Source organism: Poeciliopsis prolifica, unplaced genomic scaffold (genome assembly GCF_027474105.1).
Source record: "Poeciliopsis prolifica strain line A6 unplaced genomic scaffold, Auburn_PproV2 SCAFFOLD044, whole genome shotgun sequence".
NCBI lineage: Eukaryota > Metazoa > Chordata > Actinopteri > Cyprinodontiformes > Poeciliidae > Poeciliopsis > Poeciliopsis prolifica.
In genome coordinates this window covers 1,016,283-1,041,240 of record NW_026562419.1, presented here as the reverse complement: position 1 = coordinate 1,041,240, position 24,958 = coordinate 1,016,283, and the positions used below count along the sequence as shown (strand labels likewise).

Here is a 24,958-nt window from a genome sequence, read left to right as displayed (position 1 = left end):
TTACTTATTAGCCATGTTTAGGACCCTGAATGCAGGAAGTCAATGTAAGACAACATTGTAATGATGCCCCACATGCTACTAGCAGCATTTAGGCTAACATTAGCATTTTGGCTCATTTTAGATTATACACTAATTTTAACAAACTGAATGGAGGAAGTCCATATTAGTCAACATGCTTGTGACTTTCCACAGGCTATTGACTACAATTTAGCTTAGCTTAGCATTGATGCTAATTGTTAGCATCAGAGCGCTGGGTCCAAACTGAAACCACACTTTAGCAGACCCCGGTTACATTTCTCCAGGGATTTTCTATTTTTACTTAATTTGAGCGGATTCTTTAAATATGTTTCCGAAAACAACGATTATTTATCTGTAAAAACTCTCTTTAACCTGACTAATCAGTAAACCGTGAAGCTGTTTCGTACCTATCCGCTGCAAGATGATCTTGGGTATCCGGGTAAAATCCATCAGTCTGCGCTGATCGTCCATCTCTTCCTCCATCTTAACGTTGATTTCTTTCCACTCTGTGAATGTTTCTTCAGCAGGAGTTTCCTGCTGCTTGATAAACTCTCTGAGGCTGAACTGAAGACATTTTCACTGAAAACACGGAAATATTTACCGAAAACACCAAACCTGTTTTCAAACCGTCTAACAAAAGAACAGCTAATGCTCCCTCGTGCGCTCTGAGATGGTTCCTGTGTTTCACTTTTATTGCACTGAAGAAACTGTAAACAATTTTTAGTTCCGCTTTGCATTTTTCACTTTGAGTTTCCTCTCAACTGTTATATTACACATTTTACAACATTAACAAAGGTTCTTATATTTCAGTGAGTGAATCATTATTTTAAAGTAATTACACACAAACGGGACTTTTACAAGCCTTTAATCTCTGTTTATTTTGAAAAATTTTCTCAGCTAATGGAAACAGCATTGGATTAAAATAATAATTTTCAAGAATCCCAAAAAAGTGGGCTTGGAGCCAGTTATCATAAGGTACTTTTGATTGTACAAACGGGCCATATTTGAAGGTATTTTCTTATTTCTTGTGTGTAATTTTTAGCTTGTCACACAGTCTATTGTTATATCAGCAATTTAAATAGCCAAATAATAATAAACTGCCTTTACCTTCTCTACAGTAAAACAGCTGATGGAGTTCTGTACATCCTCTCTAAGAGCAAGTTTCCTGCAACAATAAAGTGGAGGCATCAGAAATAATTGTAAACCCAGCGCACGCTGCATGTTGAACAAACCTCTAGATGAATCAGACTGAGCTCTGATCCCCTCCACGATCATCCTGCTTTTAAATGTAAATGCTGATTACCAGTCTCCCTAATAAACCAACGTCTCCCCTACATGGGCAAGCGGAAGAGTGCGCAGCACCATACTTCATGGACAAGATGCCCCGGCTACACAATATATGTACAACCTGAGCAGGCAATGTTATTAATCATTCATTTAAAATCAGACAAAAGGGAAAATGGAACCAGACACATAAAATAAGCAAGGAAAACACTGAGACACTTGATCTGGCAGGACTCATGTCTTTATCATCTATGTTACAACATGTACCACACTAATCTGGTTCTGTCCAGATTCTTTGATTTTCCAGACTCGATATGTCAGGAACCTTTCAGGCGATCAGAACTTGACTGGTTCAGAAAAACTGGTGATGAGTTTCTGTTGAATGATTCACCTCCAGCAGCATCAACCACACATCATGTCTCCACCTGCAGGCCTGACAGATACGCAACTTTATGCTGCCACCTACTGACAAGAGCCTGATACTACAACTACATTGTTTCAGCTCAAACAGCTGTTGTAGAAATCACTGACTCAGCCATTTTTATAACTGTGAGAAATAAGAATCAAATTTGAGTTTATTAATTTGGATGGCAAAACCAGAAAAATCCTGTATTTAATGTTCTTAAACTTGAAGATGTTTTTCCTTCAGTGGTTCTTGATCTACATCAGATCAGAAAGAGGGAAACTCATTTGACTGAGGTCAACAAAACTAAAAGATCAGAAATCCAAAGCTCTTAACTGCAGAAGACATTATGTGAGTTGACTAACTTATGAATATTTGACATTTTTTAAAATATCCTTGTAATGCAAAAGAGATTTCTGGTTTGCTTTTGTGTCACATTACAGTGTTGCAGATCGTCTGCAGTGTTTTCTCTGGTTACAGTAACTGAAAGGTGTAAAAAAGGTCCATGTAGTTTCTGACAATGCAGAATTAATAACTAATGAAAACATTACATTTGAGATTAGAATAATAAATCAGTTATGAAAAATACTTTAATTTTGGAATATTTAATGAATGTGACCTTTTTTAAAATGTCTTGAATTTTAATATTTAAGAAAAAATCTCAATTTGTGTAAAAGAACTCATGTTTTACCGTTATTGCAAGCATCTTTAAATGCTTTACTTAAAGCTGACATTTAAAAATAATAACGATGACAAACACTGAATAATCCATCAATATTTATTCAAATCAACATTTATTAAAAAGCATATTCTGCTCAAAATACTGGTACACTTTTTAACATTCATTTTTAATGATATACTTTGCTTCTCATACCAAAGTAAAACAATGACAAAAAAAGTAAAATTATAAATCTGTTTGTGGTTAACTCTAAATCAAAACCTGACCAGATCAAAATTTTTTTTGAGATTTTATTCAAACATCAGTTTTATTCATAAAAAAACAAGATTTCACTGCTTTCATTTCTAAAGTATTTTAAAATCAGTCAGACACAAAAATGTAAAAGCTAAACTAAATTATTCTACATGCTACAGAACAAAACAAAAACCCGCAGAAATGAATCCTGTCTGAATGTGATCCCTCTTTAACTTCACTATCTAATGGGGATCTTAAGCACAAATACGACTGAGAACTAAAACAAAAAACTGGAAGAAAAACAAGCTGATAGCAGAAATCAGACCTCAGGTTTATCATGGCTGGACAATGAAAGTCACAGTGAATCACTAGCAGCCTGCAAGAATTTGTTTTCTACTTGCTGTTTACATTATCCAACCAGATTTTCCATTGGATTGGACACAAAAAACGGATCGGATCTGTTTCCTTCCAAAAGTTTCCAGTATGAGAGTCTTTATGTGACAAGTTAAATTTCTTCTGTCATTGTAAGTCTTTCCACGGATTCCAGAGGAAAAAAGCTTCTCACCTGTGTGACCTCATGTGAACTTTTAAATTACATTTTTGAGAGAAACTCTTTCCACATGTCCCACAAAAGAAAGGCTTCTCACCCGTATGAAATCTCATGTGAACATTTAAACAACCTTTATGAGAGAAACTCTTTCCACAGGTCCCACAAGAGAAAGGCTTCTCACCAGTGTGAATTCTCATGTGATAACTTAACCCGGCTTTATGGGTGAAACTCTTTCCACAAGTCCCACAAGAGAAAGGCTTCTCACCAGTGTGAATTCTCATGTGATAACTTAACCCGTCTCTATGGATGAAACTCTTTCCACAAGTCCCACAAGAGAAAGGCTTCTCACCAGTGTGAATTCTCATGTGATAACTTAACCCGGCTTTATGGGTGTAACTCTTTCCACAAGTCCCACAAGAAAAAGGCTTCTCACCAGTGTGAATTCTCATGTGAACTTTTAAATGACCTTTTTGAGAGAAACTTTTTCCACAAGTCCCACAAGAGAAAGGCTTCTCACCAGTGTGAATTCTCATGTGAACATTTAAATGACATTTTTCAGAAACTCTTTCCACAGCTCCCACAAGAGAAAGGCTTCTCGCCTGTGTGAATTCTCATGTGAACATTTAAATGACATTTTTCAGAGAAATTCTTTCCACAGCTCCCACAAGAGAAAGGCTTCTCGCCTGTGTGAATTTTCATGTGAGCATTTAAATGACCCTTTTGAGAGAAACTCTTTCCACAAAACCCACAACAGAAAGGCCTCTCACCTGTGTGAATTCTCATGTGCGTCTTCATACTATCCTTTCGAGAAAAAGTTTTATCACAAAGTTTACAAGAATATAATTTTTGCCCTGGATGAGCTTTCTTGTGCGTGATTTTTTCTTCAGTGTCAGTTCTGTCTTTCTGCTGTTTGGTTTTCTCATATTTCTTCTTTTGTTTCTGTTCTTCCTTTCTTTTTTTCCTGGGTCTTCAGAATTGCTTCCTTCCTGATTCCGGTTCTCAGTTTCTGGAGAGCCATGAGAGATGAGTTGGTTCCTCTGTGGTTCTGTTTCATTGAGAACCTCCTCCTCTTTACACACACAACATTGTGGGAGATCTGGACAAAAAGACAAAACAAAAGCTTTTAAATTTCAATCAAACAAATTATCCTTCACTTTTATTATCTTCACCCATCCATCCATCCATCCATTTTCTTCCACTTATCCGGGGTCAGGTCACGGGGATAGCAGCTTCAGAAGGGAGGCCCAGACTTCCCTCTCCCCATCCACTTCTTCCAGCTCCTCCAGGGGAACCCCGGGGCGTTTCCAGGCCAGTCGGGAGACATAGTCCCTCCAGCGTGTCCTGGGTCTTCCCCGGGGCCTCCTCCCAGTGGGACGTGCCCGGAACACCTCACCAGGGAGGCGTCCAGGAAGCATCCTGACCAGATACCCGAGCCACTTCAGCTGGCTCCTCTCGTTGTGGAGGAGCAGCGACTCTACTCTGAGACCCTCCCAGATGAACGAGCTTCTCTCTCTAAGGGAGAGCCCAGCCAAGACCATGGCCTCGGATTTGGAGGCGCTGATCCTCATCCCGGCTGCTTCACACTCGGCTGTGAACCGCTCCAGCGAGAGCTGCAGATCACGTCCTGATGAAGCCAACAGCACTACATCACGAAGGGCATCCCTGGCAGAGTCCAACCCTCACCGGAAACGACCCCGACTTACTGCTGGAAATGCGGACGAGACACTCACCTGTGTCTCAGCCTGTATCAAAGGGCCCGGTGTCCCATACTGCCGGAGAACACCCCTCAAAGCTTGTCTGCAGAGTTTGGAGAGCCTGACCCAGGCTCATCTTCCTCAATGGAAGGCATGTTGGTGGGATTGAGGAGGTCTTTGAAGTATTCTCCCCACCCGCCCACAATGTCCTGAGTCGAGGTCAGCAACACACCATCCCACTATAAACAGTATTGGTGCTGCACTGCTTCCCTCTCCTGAGACACCGGATGGTGGAACAGAATCGCCTCAAAGCAATGTGGAAGTCTTTCTCCTTGGCCTTTCCAAACTTCTCCACGCCCAAGTTTTCTCCTCGGCAACCACCGAGCCGTATGCCGTTTCGCCCACCAGTACCCATCAGCTGCTTCTGTAATCCCACAAGTCAAAAAGGCCCAATAGGACTCCTTGAACTTGACAGCATCCCTCACCGAAGGGTTGCCACCGTGAGAGGCAAAAAACTTTACGGCCACAGCTCCGATCGGCTGCCTTGGCACAAGAGGCACGGAACATTGTCCACTCACACTCAATGTCCCCCTCTTCCCTCGAAACGTGTTTGAAGTTCTGCCGGAGATGGCAGTTAAAGCTCCGTCTCACAAGGGATTCTACCAGACGTTCCAGCTCACCCTCATAACACGTTTTCCTCGTGTTCCTCCCAACCACACACCTCCAGGTCTCAAAGTCGTTGTCCATGTGAGCGTTGAAGTCCCCCAGCAGAACAAGGGAGTCCGCAGGAGGGTCACTCTCCAGTACCCCTTATAAGGACTCCAAGAAGGGTGGGTAATCTGAATTGTTTATGGCCCGTAAGCACAAACAGTCAGGACCCGGCCCCACACCCATAGACGGAGGGAGGCTACCCTCTCATTCACAGGGGTAAGTCCTGTGAATGAGACCCAATGTACAGGCACTGAGATGGGGAGCAACAAGTATGTCCACTACTGCCCAATGCCTCTCACCGTGGGCAACTCCAGAGTGGAAGTATGTCCAGCCCCTCTCAAGGAGACTGGTTCCAGAACCAGAGCCATGCGTCGAGGTAAGGCCAACTATTTCTAGCCGGAAGCTCTCAACCTCGCACACTAGCTGTGGCTCCTCCCCCACCAGAGAGGTGACATTCCACGTCCCAAGAGCCAGCTTCTGCAACTGAGGATCGGACCGCCAGGGCCCCCTCCCTTGGCCGCCACCCATAACACATTGACACCTTTGGCCCCTCCTACGGGTGGTGGGCCCATGGGAGGGGGGGACCCATGTTTCATCTTCGGACTGAGCCTAGCTGGGCTCCATGGGTAAAAGCCCGGCCACCAGGCGCTCACCTTTGTGACCCCCCCTCCTGGCCTGGCTCCAGAGTGGGCCCTGGTGACTCACGTCAGGGAGAGGGAACAAATTCCAAAGTTGTTATCCATCATCGGGGTCTTCGGGCTGCACTTTGTCTGGTCCCTCACTTAGGACCTGTCTTCCTTGGGGGACCCTACTTGGGGTATAAAGCTGCAGACAGCATAGCTCCGAGGATCATTAGGGCACTCAAACCTCTTCACCGCAATAAGGTGGCAGCCCAAAGAGAGGCTGCCACCTTATCGCTGCCACCTGCATTTAATATCTTGATACATCAAAACAGGATTTCTTCAGTTTTTCTAAAATTACATTCTTACAAGAATGAAAATTAATTCAACCAATGAGGTTCTTCTCACGAGGAAGGAACTAGATGCGAGTCAAAATATGATATCATGGACCTCCAAGTGAGCAAAACAAGATGGCGATAGTTTCACCTGGTGGCTTCCTGACAAATATTACAAAAAGTTTGAAGAGTCGCATAAAATGCCTAACGCAGAACCCCAAATGGCCTTTTAATCTCACCCATTGATATTGTCAGACATTGCTCCGCTCACACACTCAACACAAACCTTCAAAGGCACGACTAAATTTCAGCTTTTACTTTCCTGAGAGATGCAGCAGAATTGGTAACAGTGGGGTGATTGTCGTTAACATGCAGAAGATAATGGCAAAATGATCCTATTGAAAATATTTGACATGAATATTGAACAACGTGGAAGATTAAATATGATAGGTGAAAATAGACAATGATATAAATTTAAGCATTTTATTTAATACTCAATTCATTAAATATGTCACTACATCATTAAAATGGAAACACTCAATCATGATAATTAATAATTAACCATTTAATTGTCTGTTCTTCTTATTATTAATATCACTATTATTTCCTGGTGTCAGTTCCTGCAGTATAACCATGAAATCACCTTTTGATCCTTTATCCAGGAGTCGCAACTTTGTTCACTGAACTTGTTAGTTCAGTAAAGACAAGCAGTGGTTACTGCATTCTAGTGAATTAATAAAAGACACCTGATCTCAGTCTCCTTGTACCATTTCACCACAGTGACTCTTTTACATGTCTATCGCTGTTACTGATGTATAAAAAAATTCTATAATTAATAAACAAATAATGCTCAACCTGCTGGTTTTCCAGACTTATAACACTGGGAAAAACCCTGGGATTCTTTAAAAAAGCAGCATAAATCTTTTCATTTTGAATTAAAAAACATCTATGTTTGCCAACTATAAGCAGTATTTTTCTAATATGTCTCTTAAACTGATTTATATAATCAGTCATTTATTTATTGTTTAATTTGACATAGAAAGCAGCTAAGCAATAGCAAACAGATGGTACACAAAACAATAAAAACTAATTATTTTTAAAATAATCTTTAACCAGTACGAGTAAAGATCAGACTGTCACGGATCACAACTGTAACTTAGACATTATATGATGAATAGTAAACAGTCCAGGTCAAAGTTGATCATTCTAAGTGTTTAGAATGACATGAGATGCGTTTAAGGCACTTTTTAAAGTAAAATTCAACCTCAATAACACCAATAAGCAACTAATTTGAAGAATAAAAGTTAAATTATAGATACAATTTAATATAAAATAGACTTTTACAATTTTTATTCTTTAGGACTAGCAGAGAAGAACCTGCTGGCCCTGGCAGCCTCCACTGAGTATTTAATGTTTATAATGTTTGCGGATTCTTTAAACAGGTTTCAGATGCAGCGATGTTTAACCAGTCTATCAGTAAACAGTGAAGCTGTTTCCTAAGTATTCAGTGTCCAGGTATTTCCTGAAACTGGTCGATAAACAGAAAGGCGGCACGGAAACTGTACTTGTCCTATTATATGATGAATAAATCATAATAGAATAATATTATATGATGACTAATAGATCGCTGTTGATCATTTTTAAGTATTTAATGTTTGCAGCTGCGGAGGATTTATTAGTCTTTTAGTTTGGAGTAAAAGCTCTTTGAGTTCAGCGCTTCTTAACCTCTTTAAAACATCTCCAACTTTATTCAACCTGACTAATCAGTAAACCGTGAAGCTGTTTCGTACCTATCCGCTGCAAGATGATCTTCGGTATTGTGGTGTTACTCATTAATCTGGTTCTGCTCCCATGCGGTGTTTTCGAAGCGCACTGAACTCTGAATAATTGAATATTGAACAATAATGTGACCTTGGGCAGAGCTTTTGTTATGTGTGGAGAAACATAAATCCTCTTTTTACCAGATCACACAGATAAGTTTGTGAAAAATTACCAAAGACACTGTTGCAAAATAAACACAGTTTATAAAGTTCAAAAAGCCTACAGTTCACTCAGAATAAATGACTAAATAATGAATAAATGACTCTGTTGAAACTTGAAACTAATTTTCCAAATGCAACATTAAACATTTTTGCTTCAAATGGGATTTATTATAATGTTTTGCAAACGGTTTTGTCACACAAGAGGCATTTTTCAACAGGCATCCACACAGCCACCTACAATTCAGAAACATCTGCGGCGCGCAAATGTTTCAACCAGTGAATCTGAAACATCGGACCAGAAAGTTTCCTACATTGTTTCGAGCTGTCTTTAACCTGTTTTTAATTCTCCAGAGTAAAATTTAAAGCTGTTTCGTACCTATCCGGTGCAAGATGATCTTGGGTATCCGGGTAAAATCCATCAGTCTGCGCTGATCGTCCATCTCTTCCTCCATCTTAACGTTGATTTCTTTCCACTCTGTGAATGTTTCTTCAGCAGGAGTTTCCTGCTGCTTGATAAACTCTCTGGTGCTGAACTGAAGACATTTTCACTGAAAACAAGAAAATATTTACCGAAAACTCCAAACCTGTTTTCAAACCGTCTAACAAAAGAACAGCTAATGCTCCCTCGTGCGCTCTGAGATGATTCCCGTGTTTCACTTTGACTGCACGGAAGAAACTGTAAACGATTTTAGTTCCGCTTTGAATTTTCCACTTTGAGTTTAATCTCAACTGTTATATTAAATATTTTACAACATTAACAAAAGGTTCATATATTTCAGTGAGTGAATCACAGTATTAAAGTAATTACACACATCGGGAGTTTTACAAGCTTTTAATCTTTGTTTATTTAGAAAATTTTCCTCGGCTAATTGAAACACAGCATTTATGATTAAAATAATAATTTTAAAGAATTCTAAAAATGTGGGCTTAGAGCCAGTTATCACAAGATACATTTGATTGTACAAAAGGACCGTATTTGAATGTATTTTCTTATTTCTTGTGTGATTTTTAGCTTGTCACACAGACTCATGTTATATCAGGTATGTATTTGTATTTTGTAAATCAGTCTTGAAGTTAAACTGTAAATGACTACATATATTTTAGAGGAACACAGATTTGTTGTTTTGTCTTGAGAAAATTGAGAATAACTGACTTGTCTTGTGAAAGAAGCCGTGTTGCCAAGAAAGTGAAAACATGAAAGATCACTGAAGAGATAAAATGTGAGACATGAGATCACTTTCATAAAAACCAGAAAATCAGAATTGCGTTGATAGCACAATATGTATGTGACCTTGGGCAGAGCTTTTGTTATGTGTGGAGAAACATAAATCCTCTTTTTACCAGATCACACAGATAAGTTTGTGAAAAATTACCAAAGACACTGTTGCAAAATAAACACAGTTTATAAAGTTCAAAAAGCCTACAGGCATAAATAGTCAGTTTATTTTATTTTACAAAAATGACCACACTAAATGTAGGAGACGATGTTGGCCCTGGAAACCTTAGAGCTGAAAGCCAGTTAAAACCCAATTAAATAAAGTTAGACTGCTTGGGGGAGGAATAATAAGAAAAACCCAAATATAACTAAATGGACCTGAGTGCTCCCAAACAAAAACACACACACAAAAAAATCCCTTGTGAGTAAAAAAGCAAAGAAAAGACAAACTCTCCTTCCACTGCTCTCCTGAATCTGGATGAAACAGCTTGGAACCCGGGGACAGCATCGATCCTTTTGCTTTACAAACAAGCCTGGAGGGCTGGACAATAAAAACTCCACTTCCCCTCGACGACAAAACCCCAAAAGAAATAAAGAATTTAATCACTAACTATTCAGAAAATAAATACTAAACTAATGCAACCCTGAAATCAAAACTAAACTAAAACTGAAACAGTAGCAGGCCAACCTGCACACAACAGAAATACAATTAGACAAATACCTTAAATAGCCAAATAATAATAAACTGCCTTTACCTTCTCTACAGTAAAACAGCTGATGGAGTTCTGTACATCCTCTCTAAGAGCAAGTTTCCTGCAACAATAAAGTGGAGGCATCAGAAATAATTGTAAACCCAGCGCACGCTGCATGTTGAACAAACCTCTAGATGAATCAGACTGAGCTCTGATCCCCTCCGCGATCATCCTGCTTTTAAATGTAAATGCTGATTACCCGTCTCCCTAATAAACCAACGTCTCCCCTACATGGGCAAGCGGAAGAGTGCGCAGCACCATACTTCATGGACAAGATGCCCCGGCTACACAATATATGTACAACCTGAGCAGGCAATGTTATTAATCATTCATTTAAAATCAGACAAAAGGGAAAATGGAACCAGACACATAAAATAACCAAGGAAAACACTGAGACACTTGATCTGGCAGGACTCATGTCTTTATCATCTATGTTACAACATGTACCACACTAATCTGGTTCTGTCCAGATTCTTTGATTTTCCAGACTCGATATGTCAGGAACCTTTCAGGCGATCAGAACTTGACTGGTTCAGAAAAACTGGTGATGAGTTTCTGTTGAATGATTCACCTCCAGCAGCAACAACCACACATCATGTCTCCACCTGCAGGCCTGACAGAGAAGCACCTTCATGCTGCCACCTACTGACAAGAGCCTGATACTACAACTACATTGTTTCAGCTCAAACAGCTGTTGTAGAAATCACTGACTCAGCCATTTTTACAACTGTGAGAAATAAGAATCAAATTTGAGTTGATTAATTTGGATGGTAATACGAACAAAATCCTGTATTTAATGTTTTTAAACTCTTGAAGATGTTTTTCCTTCAGTGGTTCTTGATCTACATCAGATCAGAAAGAGGGAAACTCATTTGACTGAGGTCAACAAAACTAAAAGATCAGAAATCCAAAGCTCTTAACTGCAGAAGACATTGTGTGACTAACTTATGAATATTTGACATTTTTTAAAATATCCTTAGAATGCAAAAGAGATTTCTGGTTTGCTTTTGTGTCACATTACAGTGTTGCAGATCGTCTGCAGTGTTTTCTCTGGTTACAGTAACTGAAAGGTGTAAAAAAGGTCCATGTAGTTTCTGACAATGCAGAATTAATAACTAATGAAAACATTACATTTGAGATTAGAATAATAAATCAGTTATGAAAAATACTTTAATTTTGTAAAATTTAATGAATGTGACCTTTTTTAAAATGTCTTGAATTTTAATATTTAAGAAAAAATCTCAATTTGTGTAAAACTCAAGTTTTACTGTTATTGCAAGGATCTTTAGATGCTTTACTTAAAGCTGACATTTAAAAATATTGCAACAGTTAATGACGACAATCATTGAATATCCATCAATATTTATTAAAATCAATGTTTATTAAAAAGCACATTCTGCTCAAAACACTGGTACATTTTCAACATTCCTTCTTAATCATAAACTTTGCTTCTCATACCAAAGTAAAACAATGACAAAAAAAAAAAAAATTATAAATCTGTTTGTGGTTAACTCTAAATCAAAACCTGACCAGATCAAAATTATTTTTGAGATTTTATTCAAACATCAGTTTTATTCATAAAAAAACAAGATTTCACTGCTTTCATTCCTAAAGTATTTTAAATTCAGTCAGACACAAAAATGTAAAAGCTAAACTAAATTATTCTACATGCTACAGAACAAAACAAAAACCCAGAAATGAATCCTGTCTGAATGTGATCCCCTCTTTAACTTCACTATCTAATGGGGATCTTAAGCACAAAATTAGTTCTGGGTCTTCAGAACTAAAACAAAAAACTGGATTAAGAAAAACAAGCTGATAGCAGAAATCAGACCTCAGGTTTATCATGGCTGGACAATGAAACAGTCACAGTCACAGTGAATCACTAGCAGCCTGCAAGAATTTGTTTTCTACTTGCTGTTTACATTATCCAACCAGATTTTCCATTGGATTGGACACAAAACGGATCGGATCTGTTTCCTTCCAAAAGTTTCTAGTATAAGAAAGTCTTTATGTGACGAGTTAAATTTCTTCTGTCATTGTAAGTCTTTCCACGGATTCCACAAGAGAAAAGCTTCTCACCAGTGTGACATCATGTGAACTTTTAAATTACCTTTTTGAGAGAAACTCTTTCCACATGTCCCACAAGAGAAAGGCTTCTCACCTGTGTGAATTCTCATGTGAACATTTAAATGATCTTTCTTAGAGAAAATCTTTCCACAGCTCCCACAAGAGAAAAGCTTCTCACCTGTGTGAATTCTCATGTGACAACTTAACCCGGCTTTATGGGTGAAACTCTTTCCACAAGTCCCACAAGAAAAGGCTTCTCGCCTGTGTGAATTCTCATGTGAACATTTAACCAACCTTTTTGAGAGAAACTCTTTCCACAGCTCCCACAAGTGAAAGGCTTCTCTCCTGTGTGAATTCTCATGTGAACATTTAAATGACCTTTTTGAGAGAAACTCTCTCCACAGGTCCCACAAGTGAAAGGCTTCTCGCCTGTGTGAATTCTCATGTGAACACTTAAAAGTTGTTTTTCAGAGAAACTCTTTCCACAGCTTCCACAAGAGAAAGGCTTCTCATCTGTGTGAATTCTCATGTGAACATTTAAATGATATTTCTTAGAGAAATTCTTTCCACAGGTCCCACAAGAGAAAGGCTTCTCGCCCGTGTGAATTATCATATGATAACTTAACCCGGCTTTATGGGTGAAACTCTTTCCACAAGTCCCACAAGAGAAAGGCTTCTCGCCTGTGTGAATTCTCATGTGAACATTTAAACAATCTTTTCGAGAGAAACTCTTTCCACAGCTCCACAAGAGAAAGGCTTCTCACCTGTGTGAATTCTCATGTGAACATTTAAAAGACGTTTTTCAGAGAAACTCTTTCCACAGCTTCCACAAGAGAAAGGCTTCTCACCTGTGTGAATTCTCATGTGAACATTTAAAAGACGTTTGTCAGAGAAACTCTTTCCACAGCTTCCACAACAGAAAGGCTTCTCACCTGTGTGAATTCTCATATGATAACTTAACCCGGCTTTATGGGTGAAACTCTTTCCACAAGTCCCACAAGAGAAAGGCTTCTCGCCCGTGTGAATTCTCATGTGAACATTTAAAATACATTTTTCAGAGAAACTCTTTCCACAGCTCCCACAAGAGAAAGGCTTCTCACCTGTGTGAATTCTCATGTGAACATTTAAATTATCTTTCTTAGAGAAACTCTTTCCACAGGTCCCACAAGAGAAAGGCTTCTCACCTGTGTGAATTCTCATGTGAACATTTAAATTATCTTTCTTAGAGAAACTCTTTCCACAGCTCCCACAAGAGAAAGGCTTCTCACCCGTGTGAATTCTCATGTGCTTAGTTAAAGTGCTTCTGTCACCGTAACTTTTCCCACAGGCTGAACAAGTGAAAGGTTTTACTCCTGTGTGAATTCTCATGTGTCTCAAAAATTTACAGTTATAAGAAAAGTTTTTATCACAAATTTTACAGGAATATAATTTTTGCCCTCGATGAGCATTTTCATTGTCAGTTCTTTCTTTCTGCTGTTTGGTTTTCTCATATCTCTCCTTTTGTTTCTGTTCTTCCTTTTTCTTTTTTCCTGGGTCTTCAGAATTGCTTCTTTCCTGATCCTGGTTCTCATCCTCAGCAGAGCCATGAGAGATGAGTTGGTTCCTCTGTGGTTCTGTTTCATTGAGAACCTCTTCCTCTTCACACACACAACATTGTGGGAGATCTGGACAACAAGACAAAACAAAGCTTTTAAATGTCAATCAAACAAGAAATTCTTCACTTTAACCTCACTGTATCAAAACAGGATTTTCTTGGGTTATTTTATAATTATAGTCTTACAAAAATGAATATTATCTCAACCAATGAGGTTCTTCTGACCAGAATGGAACTGGATGTGAGTGAAAATATGACATTAAGGACCTCCAGGTGAGCAAAATAGATGGCGATAACTTAATCTAGTGGTTTCCAGACCAATGTCAGAAAAAGTTTTCTTCCTCCATGTAGCTACAAGATATATTACAACATGAAAGAGTGACATAAAATACCTAAAGCAAAACACTACAGTGTTTTTAATCTCACCCACTGATAGTCAGACATTGCTCCATTCACACACTCAACACAAACTTTGAGAAGCACAAATAAATCTGAGCCTTTACTTTCCTGTGATTCACAGCAGAACTGATAACAGTGGGTGATTGTTGTTAATCGCGCACATGCAGAAAATAATGGCAAAATGGTCCTATTGAAAATATTTGACATGAATATTGGACAATTTGGAAGATTAAATATGAAAGGTGAAAATGGACAATAATATAAATTAAGTCTTATTTACTGCAAACCTTATGAAATATGCAATTACATTATTAAAATGCAAACTTACTGTTGACATTATGAATGTTTTTGTTCTCTCATTTGTTGTTTTTCATCATTATTGGATCATTGTGTGTCACATCACGTGACCCGTCTGATTTAACACACTTGTGTACAAAGGGTGTGTCCTCCAAACAAAGGAGCAACACGAAAGCCAAAACCGTGTGAGTCTCTTGATGTCACGTTCAACGCTGTGCCGAAAACTGATTCTGTTAACAGGTTATGGGCCCAGAATCAATGAAGAAACACGTGAATGCATCGACAGACCGTGAACACCTGCTGTGTAAGTAAACAAGGAAACTGAACAGAAGAGAAAAAGACATGGCACACAGCCGCTGGTCAAGACTTCTTTTGATGGAGACGAGAAAAATGACAAACTATGGGAAACCAAGTTTTGAGGACATCTTCGACTGCAAGAGTTGAAACAGACAATCTTGACAAGCTCCTCCGATGATGAGAATGAAGAGGAAGACGCGAAGAAAAATACTGAGTTTTATGCCGAGCTCATTCAGTTTTTTGGATGACAAGAGTCTATCACTTATCATGCATGATACGGCAGAAGACGGACGTGCAGCTCTTGGAATCCTGCGGGCCCATTACGCCGGCAAAGGAAAGCCCAGAGTGATTAATTTGCACACTGAACTGACTTCACTGCAGAAATTACTCAGTGAGTCGGTGACCGAGTTCATCATCAGAGCTGATCCGCGATCACCGCTTTAAGGAATGCAGGTGAGGAGCTGAGCGATGGACTTCTGATCGCCATGGTCCTGAAAGGACTTCCAGGGACATTGAAGTCATTTGCTGTTTATATTACGCAAAGCGAAGATGGTGATAAGTTGACTTTTGAAGAGTTTAAGACTAAACTCAGAAGTTTTGAAGACATTGAAAATATGCGTGCCACAGTATCTGAGGACAATGTGATGAAGGCTAAACACATTCTGGCACGAAATGCTCACCAAGAGGTGCAAATGATCCTGGAGCAGGAAGTTCTGAGATCATATGCTTTAAATGTGGGATGAAAGGCATCAGCAGAACCTGCCAGCGGAAGCAGTTACTGTAAGAATAACAGTCACATCAACGCAACCTGCAGACGGAGAAAACAACAGGACAACACACGGAAAGTAGTCCAAGAGACGGGCGGCGACAAAGAGTTTGCTGTCCGGGTGAGCGACGCTGACACGCGAGTGGTCGACATCAGGAGGAGAGGTTTGATGGTGGGCGCTGGTGCGACGTCGCATATAATCACCGACATCAGGAAGTTTCGGAAGCTTGATGAAAGTTTTAAACAGGTTTCAGATGCAGCGATGTTTAACCAGTCTATCAGTAAACCGTGAAGCTGTTTCGTACCTATCCGCTGCAACATGATCTTCGGTATTGTGGTGTTACTCATTAATCTGGTTCTGCTCCCATGCGGTGTTTTCGAAGCGCACTGAACGCTGCTCTGTTGAAACTTGCTTTGAAACTAATTTTCCAAATGCAACATTAAACATTTTTGCTTCAAATGGGATTTATTATAATGTTTTGCAAACGGTTTTGTCACACAAAGGCATTTTTCAACAGGCATCCACACAGCCACCTACAATTCAGAAACATCTGCAGAGCGCAAATGTATAGCACTTCTTGCTTTGTACATGTGACAGTACAATGACAATAAAGTTGAATTCTATTCTATTCAGTCTGTCGCAGGGCGACTCAGAGACAGTGCAATAATATTAGCCTGCATGATCTTTTCCTCTCAGGTTAGGGCTCTGCTTTGCTGCACAAGCATCAGCCTTTTCCCTCCAATAAGCTTCTAGCTATTTTTAATTATTTATTAGCCATGTTTAGGACCCTGAATGCAGGAAGTCAATGTAAGACAACATTGTAATGATGCCCCACATGCTACTAGCAGCATTTAGGCTAACATTAGCATTTTGGCTCATTTTTAGATTATACACTAATTTTAACAAACTGAATGGAGGAAGTCCATGTTAGTCAACATGCTTGTGACTTTCCACAGGCTATTGACTATAATTCAGCTTAGCTTAGTATTGATGCTAATTGTTAGCATCAGAGCGCTGGGTCCAAACTGGGGCCACACTTTAGCAGGCCCCGGTTACATTTCTCCAGGAATTTTCTATTTTACTTAATTTACTTTAAATACGTTTACAAACACAACGATTATTTATCTGTAAAAACTCTCTTTAACCTCACTAATCAGTAAACCGTGAAGCTGTTTCGTACCTATCCGGTGCAAGATGATCTTGGGTATCCGGGTAAAATCCATCAGTCTGCGCTGATCGTCCATCTCTTCCTCCATCTTAACGTTGATTTCTTTCCACTCTGTGAATGTTTCTTCAGCAGGAGTTTCCTGCTGCTTGACAAACTCTCTCTGAGGCTGAACTGAAGACATTTTCACTGAAAACACGGAAATGTTTTCTGAAAACACCAAACCTGTTTTCAAACCGTCTAACAAAAAAACAGCTAATGCTCCCTCGTGCGCTCTGAGATGGTTCCTGTGTTTCACTTTGACTGCACTGAAGAAACTGTAAACAATTTTTTGTTCCGCTTTGAGTTTCCTCTCAACTTACAACTAAATTAAATATTTTTACAACATGAACGAACGTTAATCACTCGCTGTGAACAATTACACACAAACTAATATTTCCAAGACTTTTATTTCTGTTAATTAATGAGATTTTCCTCACCTAATGGAAACACAGAATCTATGCTTAGAATATATGCTTCTGGTCATTTATAGGTACCTTCTGTTTCTTTTGCCCCTTTTTTAATCCACAAATTCCTTTCTATTTGTGGAGCTTGTTGTTGCATGTCTTGTAAAATTTTGTCATCAATTTCTGTAGTTGCATTTAGTAACACTGTGATTTCTTTCATTGCTGCTGGTTTTGCAGTTTTATCTGCAAATGCATTTCCTAAAGAGATGTCCTCTTTATTGCTGGTATGTGCTGCACATTTACAGATTGCTATTTGTTTGGGTAGCTGTACAGCTGTTAACAAGTCTTTTAACAGTGCAGCGTGAGCTACTGGTTTTCCAGTTGAATTTACCATGCCTCTGTTTTTCCAATACTGTGCAAAAGAATGTGTTGTTTCAAATGCATACTGACTGTCTGTGTAATAGTGACTGTTTTCCCTTTCATCAACTTGCAGGCTTCTGTGAACGCTATTAGTTCAGCTGCCTGTGCAGAATATTGTTGTGGTAATGCTGCAGCTTTTAACACAACACCTGATGGGCCCTTTGACCACAAATCTTCAGGTATGTCTTTCAACATCTGTTCCTCCAACTCTGTTAGGTAAATCTGTTGTCATTTTGAGGTTGGGGGGTCAAGATGGACACCGCTTTGCACTGTTGATGTCCAGAACAACGCTTTTTTGGTCAAATCTGTTGATTGGCTGCACCATGTGTTGCCAGATGTGGCCACCCAGTCTCTTGCTTGTTCCCCTTTAGTCACTAATCTGCATAGTGCTTTCCAGTCCTCTTTTTCACTCTTACAAAGTGAAATATGTGGGGAAGAGTACATTTTGTACAGTGATGTCAACTTGTCAGGTAAAATCACTGTGGCTGCTGAGCTACATCTAATAAACCAACGTCTCCCCTACATGGGGCAAGCGGAAGAGTGCGCAGCACCATACTTCATGGACAAGATGCCCCGGCTACACAATATATGTACAACCTGAGCAGGCAATGTTATTAATCATTCATTTAAAATCAGACAAAAGGGAAAATGGAACCAGACACATAAAATAACCAAGGAAAACACTGAGACACTTGATCTAGCAAGACTCTCATGTCTTTATCATCTATGTTACAACATGTGCCACACTAATCTGGTTCTGTCCAGATTCTTTGTTTTTCCAGACTCGATATGTCAGGAACCTTTCAGGCGATCAGAACTTGACTGGTTCAGAAAAACTGGTGATGAGTTTCTGTTGAATGATTCACCTCCAGCAACAACCACACATCATGTCTCCACCTGCAGGCCTGACAGAGACGCAACTTCATGCTGCCACCTACTGACAAGAGCCTGATACTACAATTACATTGTTTCAGCTCAAACAGCTGTTGTAGAAATCACTGACTCAGCCATTTTTACAAGTGTAAGAAATAAGAATCAAATTTGAGTTGATTAATTTGGATGGTAATACGAACAAAATCCTGTATTTAATGTTTTTAAACTTGAAGATGTTTTTCCTTCAGTGGTTCTTGATCTACATCAGATCAGAAAGAGGGAAACTCATTTGACTGAGGTCAACAAAACTAAAAGATCAGAAATCCAAAGCTCTTAACTACAGAAGACATTGTGCGAGTTGACTAACTTATGAATTTTTGACATTTTTTAAAATATTCTTGTAATGCAAAAGAGATTTCTGGTTTGCTTTTGTGTCACATTACAGTGTTGCAGATCGTCTGCAGTGTTTTCTCTGGTTACAGTAACTGAAAGGTGTAAAAAAGGTCCATGTAGTTTCTGACAATGCAGAATTAATAACTAATGAAAACATTACATTTGAGATTAGAATAATAAATCAGTTTATGAAAAATACTTTAATTTTGTAATATTTAATGAATGTGACCTTTTTTAAAATGTCTTGAATTTTAATATTTAAGAAAAAATCTAAATTTGTGTAAAACTCAAGTTTTACTGTTATTGCAAGGATCGTTAGATGCTTTACTTAAAGCTGACATTTAAAAATATTGCAACAGTTAATGACGACAATCATTGGATAATCCATCAATATTTATTAAAAAGCACATTCTGCTCAAAATACTGGTACATTTTCAACATTCCTTCTTAATCATAAACTTTGCTTCTCATACCAAAGTAAAACAATGACAAAAAAAAGGAAAATTATAAATCTGTTTGTGGTTAACTCTAAATCAAAACCTGACCAGATCAAAATTATTTTTGAGATTTATTCAAACAAACATTTGTTTTATTAATAAAAGAACAAGATTTCACTGCTTTCATTTCTAAAGTATTTTAAAATCAGTCAGACACAAAAATGTAAAAGCTAAACTAAATTATTCTACATGCTACAGAACAAAATGAAAACCCACAGAAATGAATCCTGTCTGAATGTGGTCCCCTCTTTAACTTCACTATCTAATGGGGATCTTAAGCACAAATACGACTGAGAACTAAAACAAAACTGGATTAAGAAAAACAAGCTGATAGCAGAAATCAGACCTCAGGTTTATCATGGCTGGACAATGAAACAGTCACAGTCACAGTGAATCACTAGCAGCCTGCAAGAATTTGTTTTCTACTTGCTGTTTACATTATCCAACCAGATTTTCCATTGGACACAAAAAACGAATCAGATCTGTTTCCTTCCAAAAGTTTCTAGTATAAGAAAGTCTTTATGTGACGAGTTAAATTACTTCTGTCATTGTAAGTCTTTCCACGGATTCCACAAGAGAAAAGCTTCTCACCTGTGTGACCTCATGTGAACTTTTAAATTACCTTTTTGAGAGAAACTCTTTCCACATGTCCCACAAGAGAAAGGCTTCTCACCTGTGTGAATTCTCATGTGATCATTTAAAAGACGTTTTTCAGAGAAACTCTTTCCACATGTCCCACAAGAGAAAGGCTTCTCGCCTGTGTGACTTCGCATGTGAACATTTAAACACTTTTTTGAGAGAAACTCTTTCCACAAGTCCCACAAGAGAAAGGCTTCTCACCCGTATGAAATCTCATGTGAACATTTAAAAAACGTTTTTCAGAGAAACTCTTTCCACAGCTCCCACAAGAGAAAGGCTTCTCGCCTGTGTGAATTCTCATGTGAACTTTTAAATAACCTTTTTGAGAGAAACTCTTTCCACAGGTCCCACAACAGAACGGCTTCTCACCAGTGTGACTTCGCATGTGCTTAGTTAAAGTCTGTCTTTCATGGAAACTCTTTCCACAAGTCCCACAAGAAAAAGGTTTCTCACCAGTGTGAATTGTCATGTGAACTTTTAAATGACCTTTTTGAGAGAAACTCTTTCCACAGGTCCCACAACAGAAAGGCTTCTCTCCTGTGTGAATTCTCATGTGAACATTTAACTGACCTTTTTGAGAGAAACTCTTTCCACAGGTGCCACAAGAAAGGCTTCTCGCCCGTGTGAATTCTCATGTGTAACTTAACCCGGTTTTATGGGTGAAACTCTTTCCACAAGTCCCACAAGAAAAAGGCTTCTCACCTGTGTGAATTCTCATGTGAACATTTAAAATACATTTTTCAGAGAAACTCTTTCCACAGCTCCCACAAGAGAAAGGCTTCTCGCCTGTGTGAATTCTCATGTGAAAATTTAAGTTCCGTTTTTTTGAGAGAAACTCTTTCCACAGGTCCCACAAGAGAAAGGCTTCTCACCTGTGAATTCTCATATGACTGATTAAACCATGTTTTTGTCTGTAACTTTTCCCACAGGCTGAACAAGTGAAAGGTTTTACTCCTGTGTGAGTTCTCATGTGTCTCTTCAAGTATCTTTTTAGAGAAAAGGTTTTATCACAAATTTTACAGGAATATAATTTTTGCCCTCGATGAGCATTTTCATTGTCAGTTCTGTCTTTCTGCTGTTTGGTTTTTTCATATCTCTCGTTTTGTTTCTGTTCTTCCTTTTTCTTCTTTCCTGGGTCTTCAGAATTGCTTCCTTCCTGATCCTGGTTCTCATCCTCTGCAGAGACATGAGAAATGAGTTGGTTCCTCTGTGGCTTTGTTTCATTGAGAATCTCTTCCTCTTCACACACACAACATTGTGGGAGATCTGGACAAAAAGACAAAACAAAAGCTTTTAAATGTCAATCATGCAAGAAATTCTTCACTTTAACCTCAAAGTATCAAAACAGGATTTTCTTGGGTTATTCTAAAATTATAATCTGACAAGAATGAATATTATCTCAACCAATGAGGTTCTTCTGACCAGAATAGAACTGGATGTGAGTGAAAATATGACATTAAGGACCTCCAGGTGAGCAAAATAGATGGCGATAACTTAATCTAGTGGTTTCCAGACCAATGTCAGAAAAAGTTTTCTTCCTCCATGTAGCTACAAGATATATATCAACATGAAAGAGTGACATAAAATACCTAAAGCAAAACACAGTGTTTTTAATCTCAACCACTGATATTGTCAGACATTGCTCCATTCACACACTCAACACAAACGTTCAAAAGCACAAATAAATCTGAGCCTTTACTTTCCTGTGATTCACAGCAGAACTGATAACAGTGGGTGATTGTTGTTAATCGCGCACATGCATAAAATAATGGCAAAATGGTCCTATTGAAAATATTTGACATGAATATTGGACAATTTGGAAGATTAAATATGAAAGGTGAAAATGGACAATAATATAAATTAAGTCTTATTTACTGCAAACCTTATGAAATATGCAATTACATTATTAAAATGCAAACTTACTGTTGACATTATGAATGTTTTTGTTTTCTCATTTGTTGTTTTTCATCATTATTGGATCATTGTGTGTCACATCACGTGACCCGTCTAATTTAACACACTTGTGTACAAAGGGTGTGTCCTCCAAACAAAGGAGCAACACGAAAGCCAAAACCGTGTGAGTCTCTTGATGTCACGTTCAACGCTGTGCCGAAAACTGATTCTGTTAACAGGTTATGGGCCCAAAATCAATGAAGAAACACGTGAATGCATCGACAGACCGTGAACATCTGCTGTGTAAGTAAACAAGGAAACTGAACAGAAGAGAAAAAGACATGGCACACAGCCGCTGGTCAAGACTTCTTTTTGATGGAGACGAGAAAAATGACAAACTATGGGAAACCAAGTTTTGAGGACATCTTCGACTGCAAGAGTTGAAACAGACAATCTTGACAAGCTCCTCCGATGATGAGAATGAAGAGGAAGACGCAAAGAAAAATGCTGAGTTTTATGCCGAGCTCATTCAGTTTTTGGACGACAAGAGTCTATCACTTATCATGCATGATGCGGCAGAAGACGGACGTGCAGCTCTTGGAATCCTGCGGGCCCATTACGCCGGCAAAGGAAAGCCCAGAGTGATTAATTTGCACACTGAACTGACTTCACTGCAGAAATTACTCAGTGAGTCGGTGACCGAGTTCATCATCAGAGCTGATCCGCGATCACCGCTTTAAGGAATGCAGGTGAGGAGCTGAGCGATGGACTTCTGATCGCCATGGTCCTGAAAGGACTTCCAGGGACATTGAAGCCATTTGCTGTTTATATTACGCAAAGCGAAGATGGTGATAAGTTGACTTTTGAAGAGTTTAAGACTAAACTCAGAAGTTTTGAAGACATTGAAAATATGCGTGCCACAGTATCTGAGGACAATGTGATGAAGGCTAAACACATTCTGGCACGAAATGCTCACCAAGAGGTGCAAATGATCCTGGAGCAGGAAGTTCTGAGATCATATGCTTTAAATGTGGGATGAAAGGCCACATCAGCAGAACCTGCCAGCGGAAGCAGTTACTGTAAGAATAACAGTCACAGCAACGCAACCTGCAGACGGAGAAAACAACGGGACAACACACGGAAAGTAGTCCAAGAGACGGGCGGCGACAAAGAGTTTGCTGTCCGGGTGAGCGACGCTGACACGCGAGTGGTCGACATCAGGAGGAGAGGTTTGATGGTGGGCGCTGGTGCGACGTCGCATATAATCACCGACATCAGGAAGTTTCGGAAGCTTGATGAAAGTTTAAACAGGTTTCAGATGCAGCGATGTTTAACCAGTCTATCAGTAAACAGTGAAGCTGTTTCGTACCTATCCGCTGCAACATGATCTTCGGTATTGTGGTGTTACTCATTAATCTGGTTCTGTTCCCATGCAGTGTTTTCGAAGCGCACTGAACGCTGCTCTGTTGAAACTTGCTTTGAAACTAATTTTCCAAATGCAACATTAAACATTTTTGCTTCAAATGGGATTTATAATAATGTTTTGCAAACGGTTTTGTCACACAAGAGGCATTTTTCAACAGGCATCCACACAGCCACCTACAATTCAGAAACATCTGCGGCGCGCAAATGTATAGCACTTCTTGCTTTGTACATGTGACAGTACAATGACAATAAAGTTGAATTCTATTCTATTCAGTCTGTCGCAGGGCGACTCAGAGACAGTGCAATAATATTAGCCTGCATGATCTTTTCCTCTCAGGTTAGGGCTCTGCTTTGCTGCACAAGCATCAGACTTTTCCCTGCAATAAGCTTCTAGCTATTTTAATTATTTATTAGCCATGTTTAGGACCCTGAATGCAGGAAGTCAATGTAAGACAACATTGTAATGATGCCCACATGCTACTAGCAGCATTTAGGCTAACATTAGCATTTTGGCTCATTTTAGATTATACACTAATTTTAACAAACTGAATGGAGGAAGTCCATGTTAGTCAACATGCTTGTGACTTTCCACAGGCTATTGACTAAAATTTAGCTTAGCTTAGCATTGATGCTAATTGTTAGCATCAGAGCGCTGGGTCCAAACTGGGGCCACACTTTAGCATGCCCCGGTTACATTTCTCCAGGGATTTTCTGTTTCTATTTAATTTAAGCGGATTCTAAAAATAGGTTTCCGAACACAACGATTATTCATCTGTAAAAACTCTCTTTAACCTGATTAATCAGTAAACCGTGAAGCTGTTTCGTACCTATCCGGTGCAAGATGATCTTGGGTATCCGGGTAAAATCCATCAGTCTGCGCTGATCGTCCATCTCTTCCTCCATCTTAACGTTGATTTCTTTCCACTCTGTGAATGTTTCTTCAGCAGGAGTTTCCTGCTGCTTGATAAACTCTCTCTGAGGCTGAACTGAAGACATTTTCACTGAAAACACCAAACCTGTTTTCAAACCGTCCTCTAACAAAGGAACAGCTAATGCTCCCTCGTCCGCTCTGAGATGGTTCCTGTGTTTCACTTTGACTGCACGGAAGAAACTGTAAACGATTTATAGTTCCGCTTCGAGTTTCCTCTGAACATACAACTAAATTAAATATTTTACAGCATTAATAAAAGGTTCATATATATTTCAGTGAAACACAGTATTAACTTAATTACCAAACACATGGAGGTTTCCAAGCCTTTCATTTCTGTTTATGAGCCTTTTCTGCAGATAATTGAAGAGGCGCAT

General features: G+C 39.1%; 1 protein-coding gene and 2 pseudogenes across 1 annotated transcript; all 3 read right to left on the bottom strand.

Moving 5' to 3' along the window:
• Positions 1–2,952: 2,952 nt before the first annotated feature.
• LOC129376430 (gastrula zinc finger protein XlCGF49.1-like) lies at positions 2,953–3,805 on the bottom strand. The gene has a single exon (XM_055056067.1). The coding sequence runs from the start codon at positions 3,699–3,701 to the stop codon at positions 3,180–3,182; it is 522 nt and encodes a 173-aa protein (XP_054912042.1). The 5' UTR covers positions 3,702–3,805; the 3' UTR covers positions 2,953–3,179.
• An 8,836-nt stretch (positions 3,806–12,641) lies between these two features.
• LOC129376422 (gastrula zinc finger protein XlCGF57.1-like) lies at positions 12,642–17,334 on the bottom strand (annotated as a pseudogene).
• A 3,038-nt stretch (positions 17,335–20,372) lies between these two features.
• LOC129376424 (zinc finger protein OZF-like) lies at positions 20,373–24,723 on the bottom strand (annotated as a pseudogene).
• Between the last annotated feature and the right edge of the window lie 235 nt (positions 24,724–24,958).

Excerpts from the sequence above, each read along its gene's own strand:
- LOC129376430 (XM_055056067.1), bottom strand. The coding sequence starts at position 3,701 with ATGAGAATTCACACTGGTGAGAAGCCTTTCTCTTGTGGGACTTGTGGA.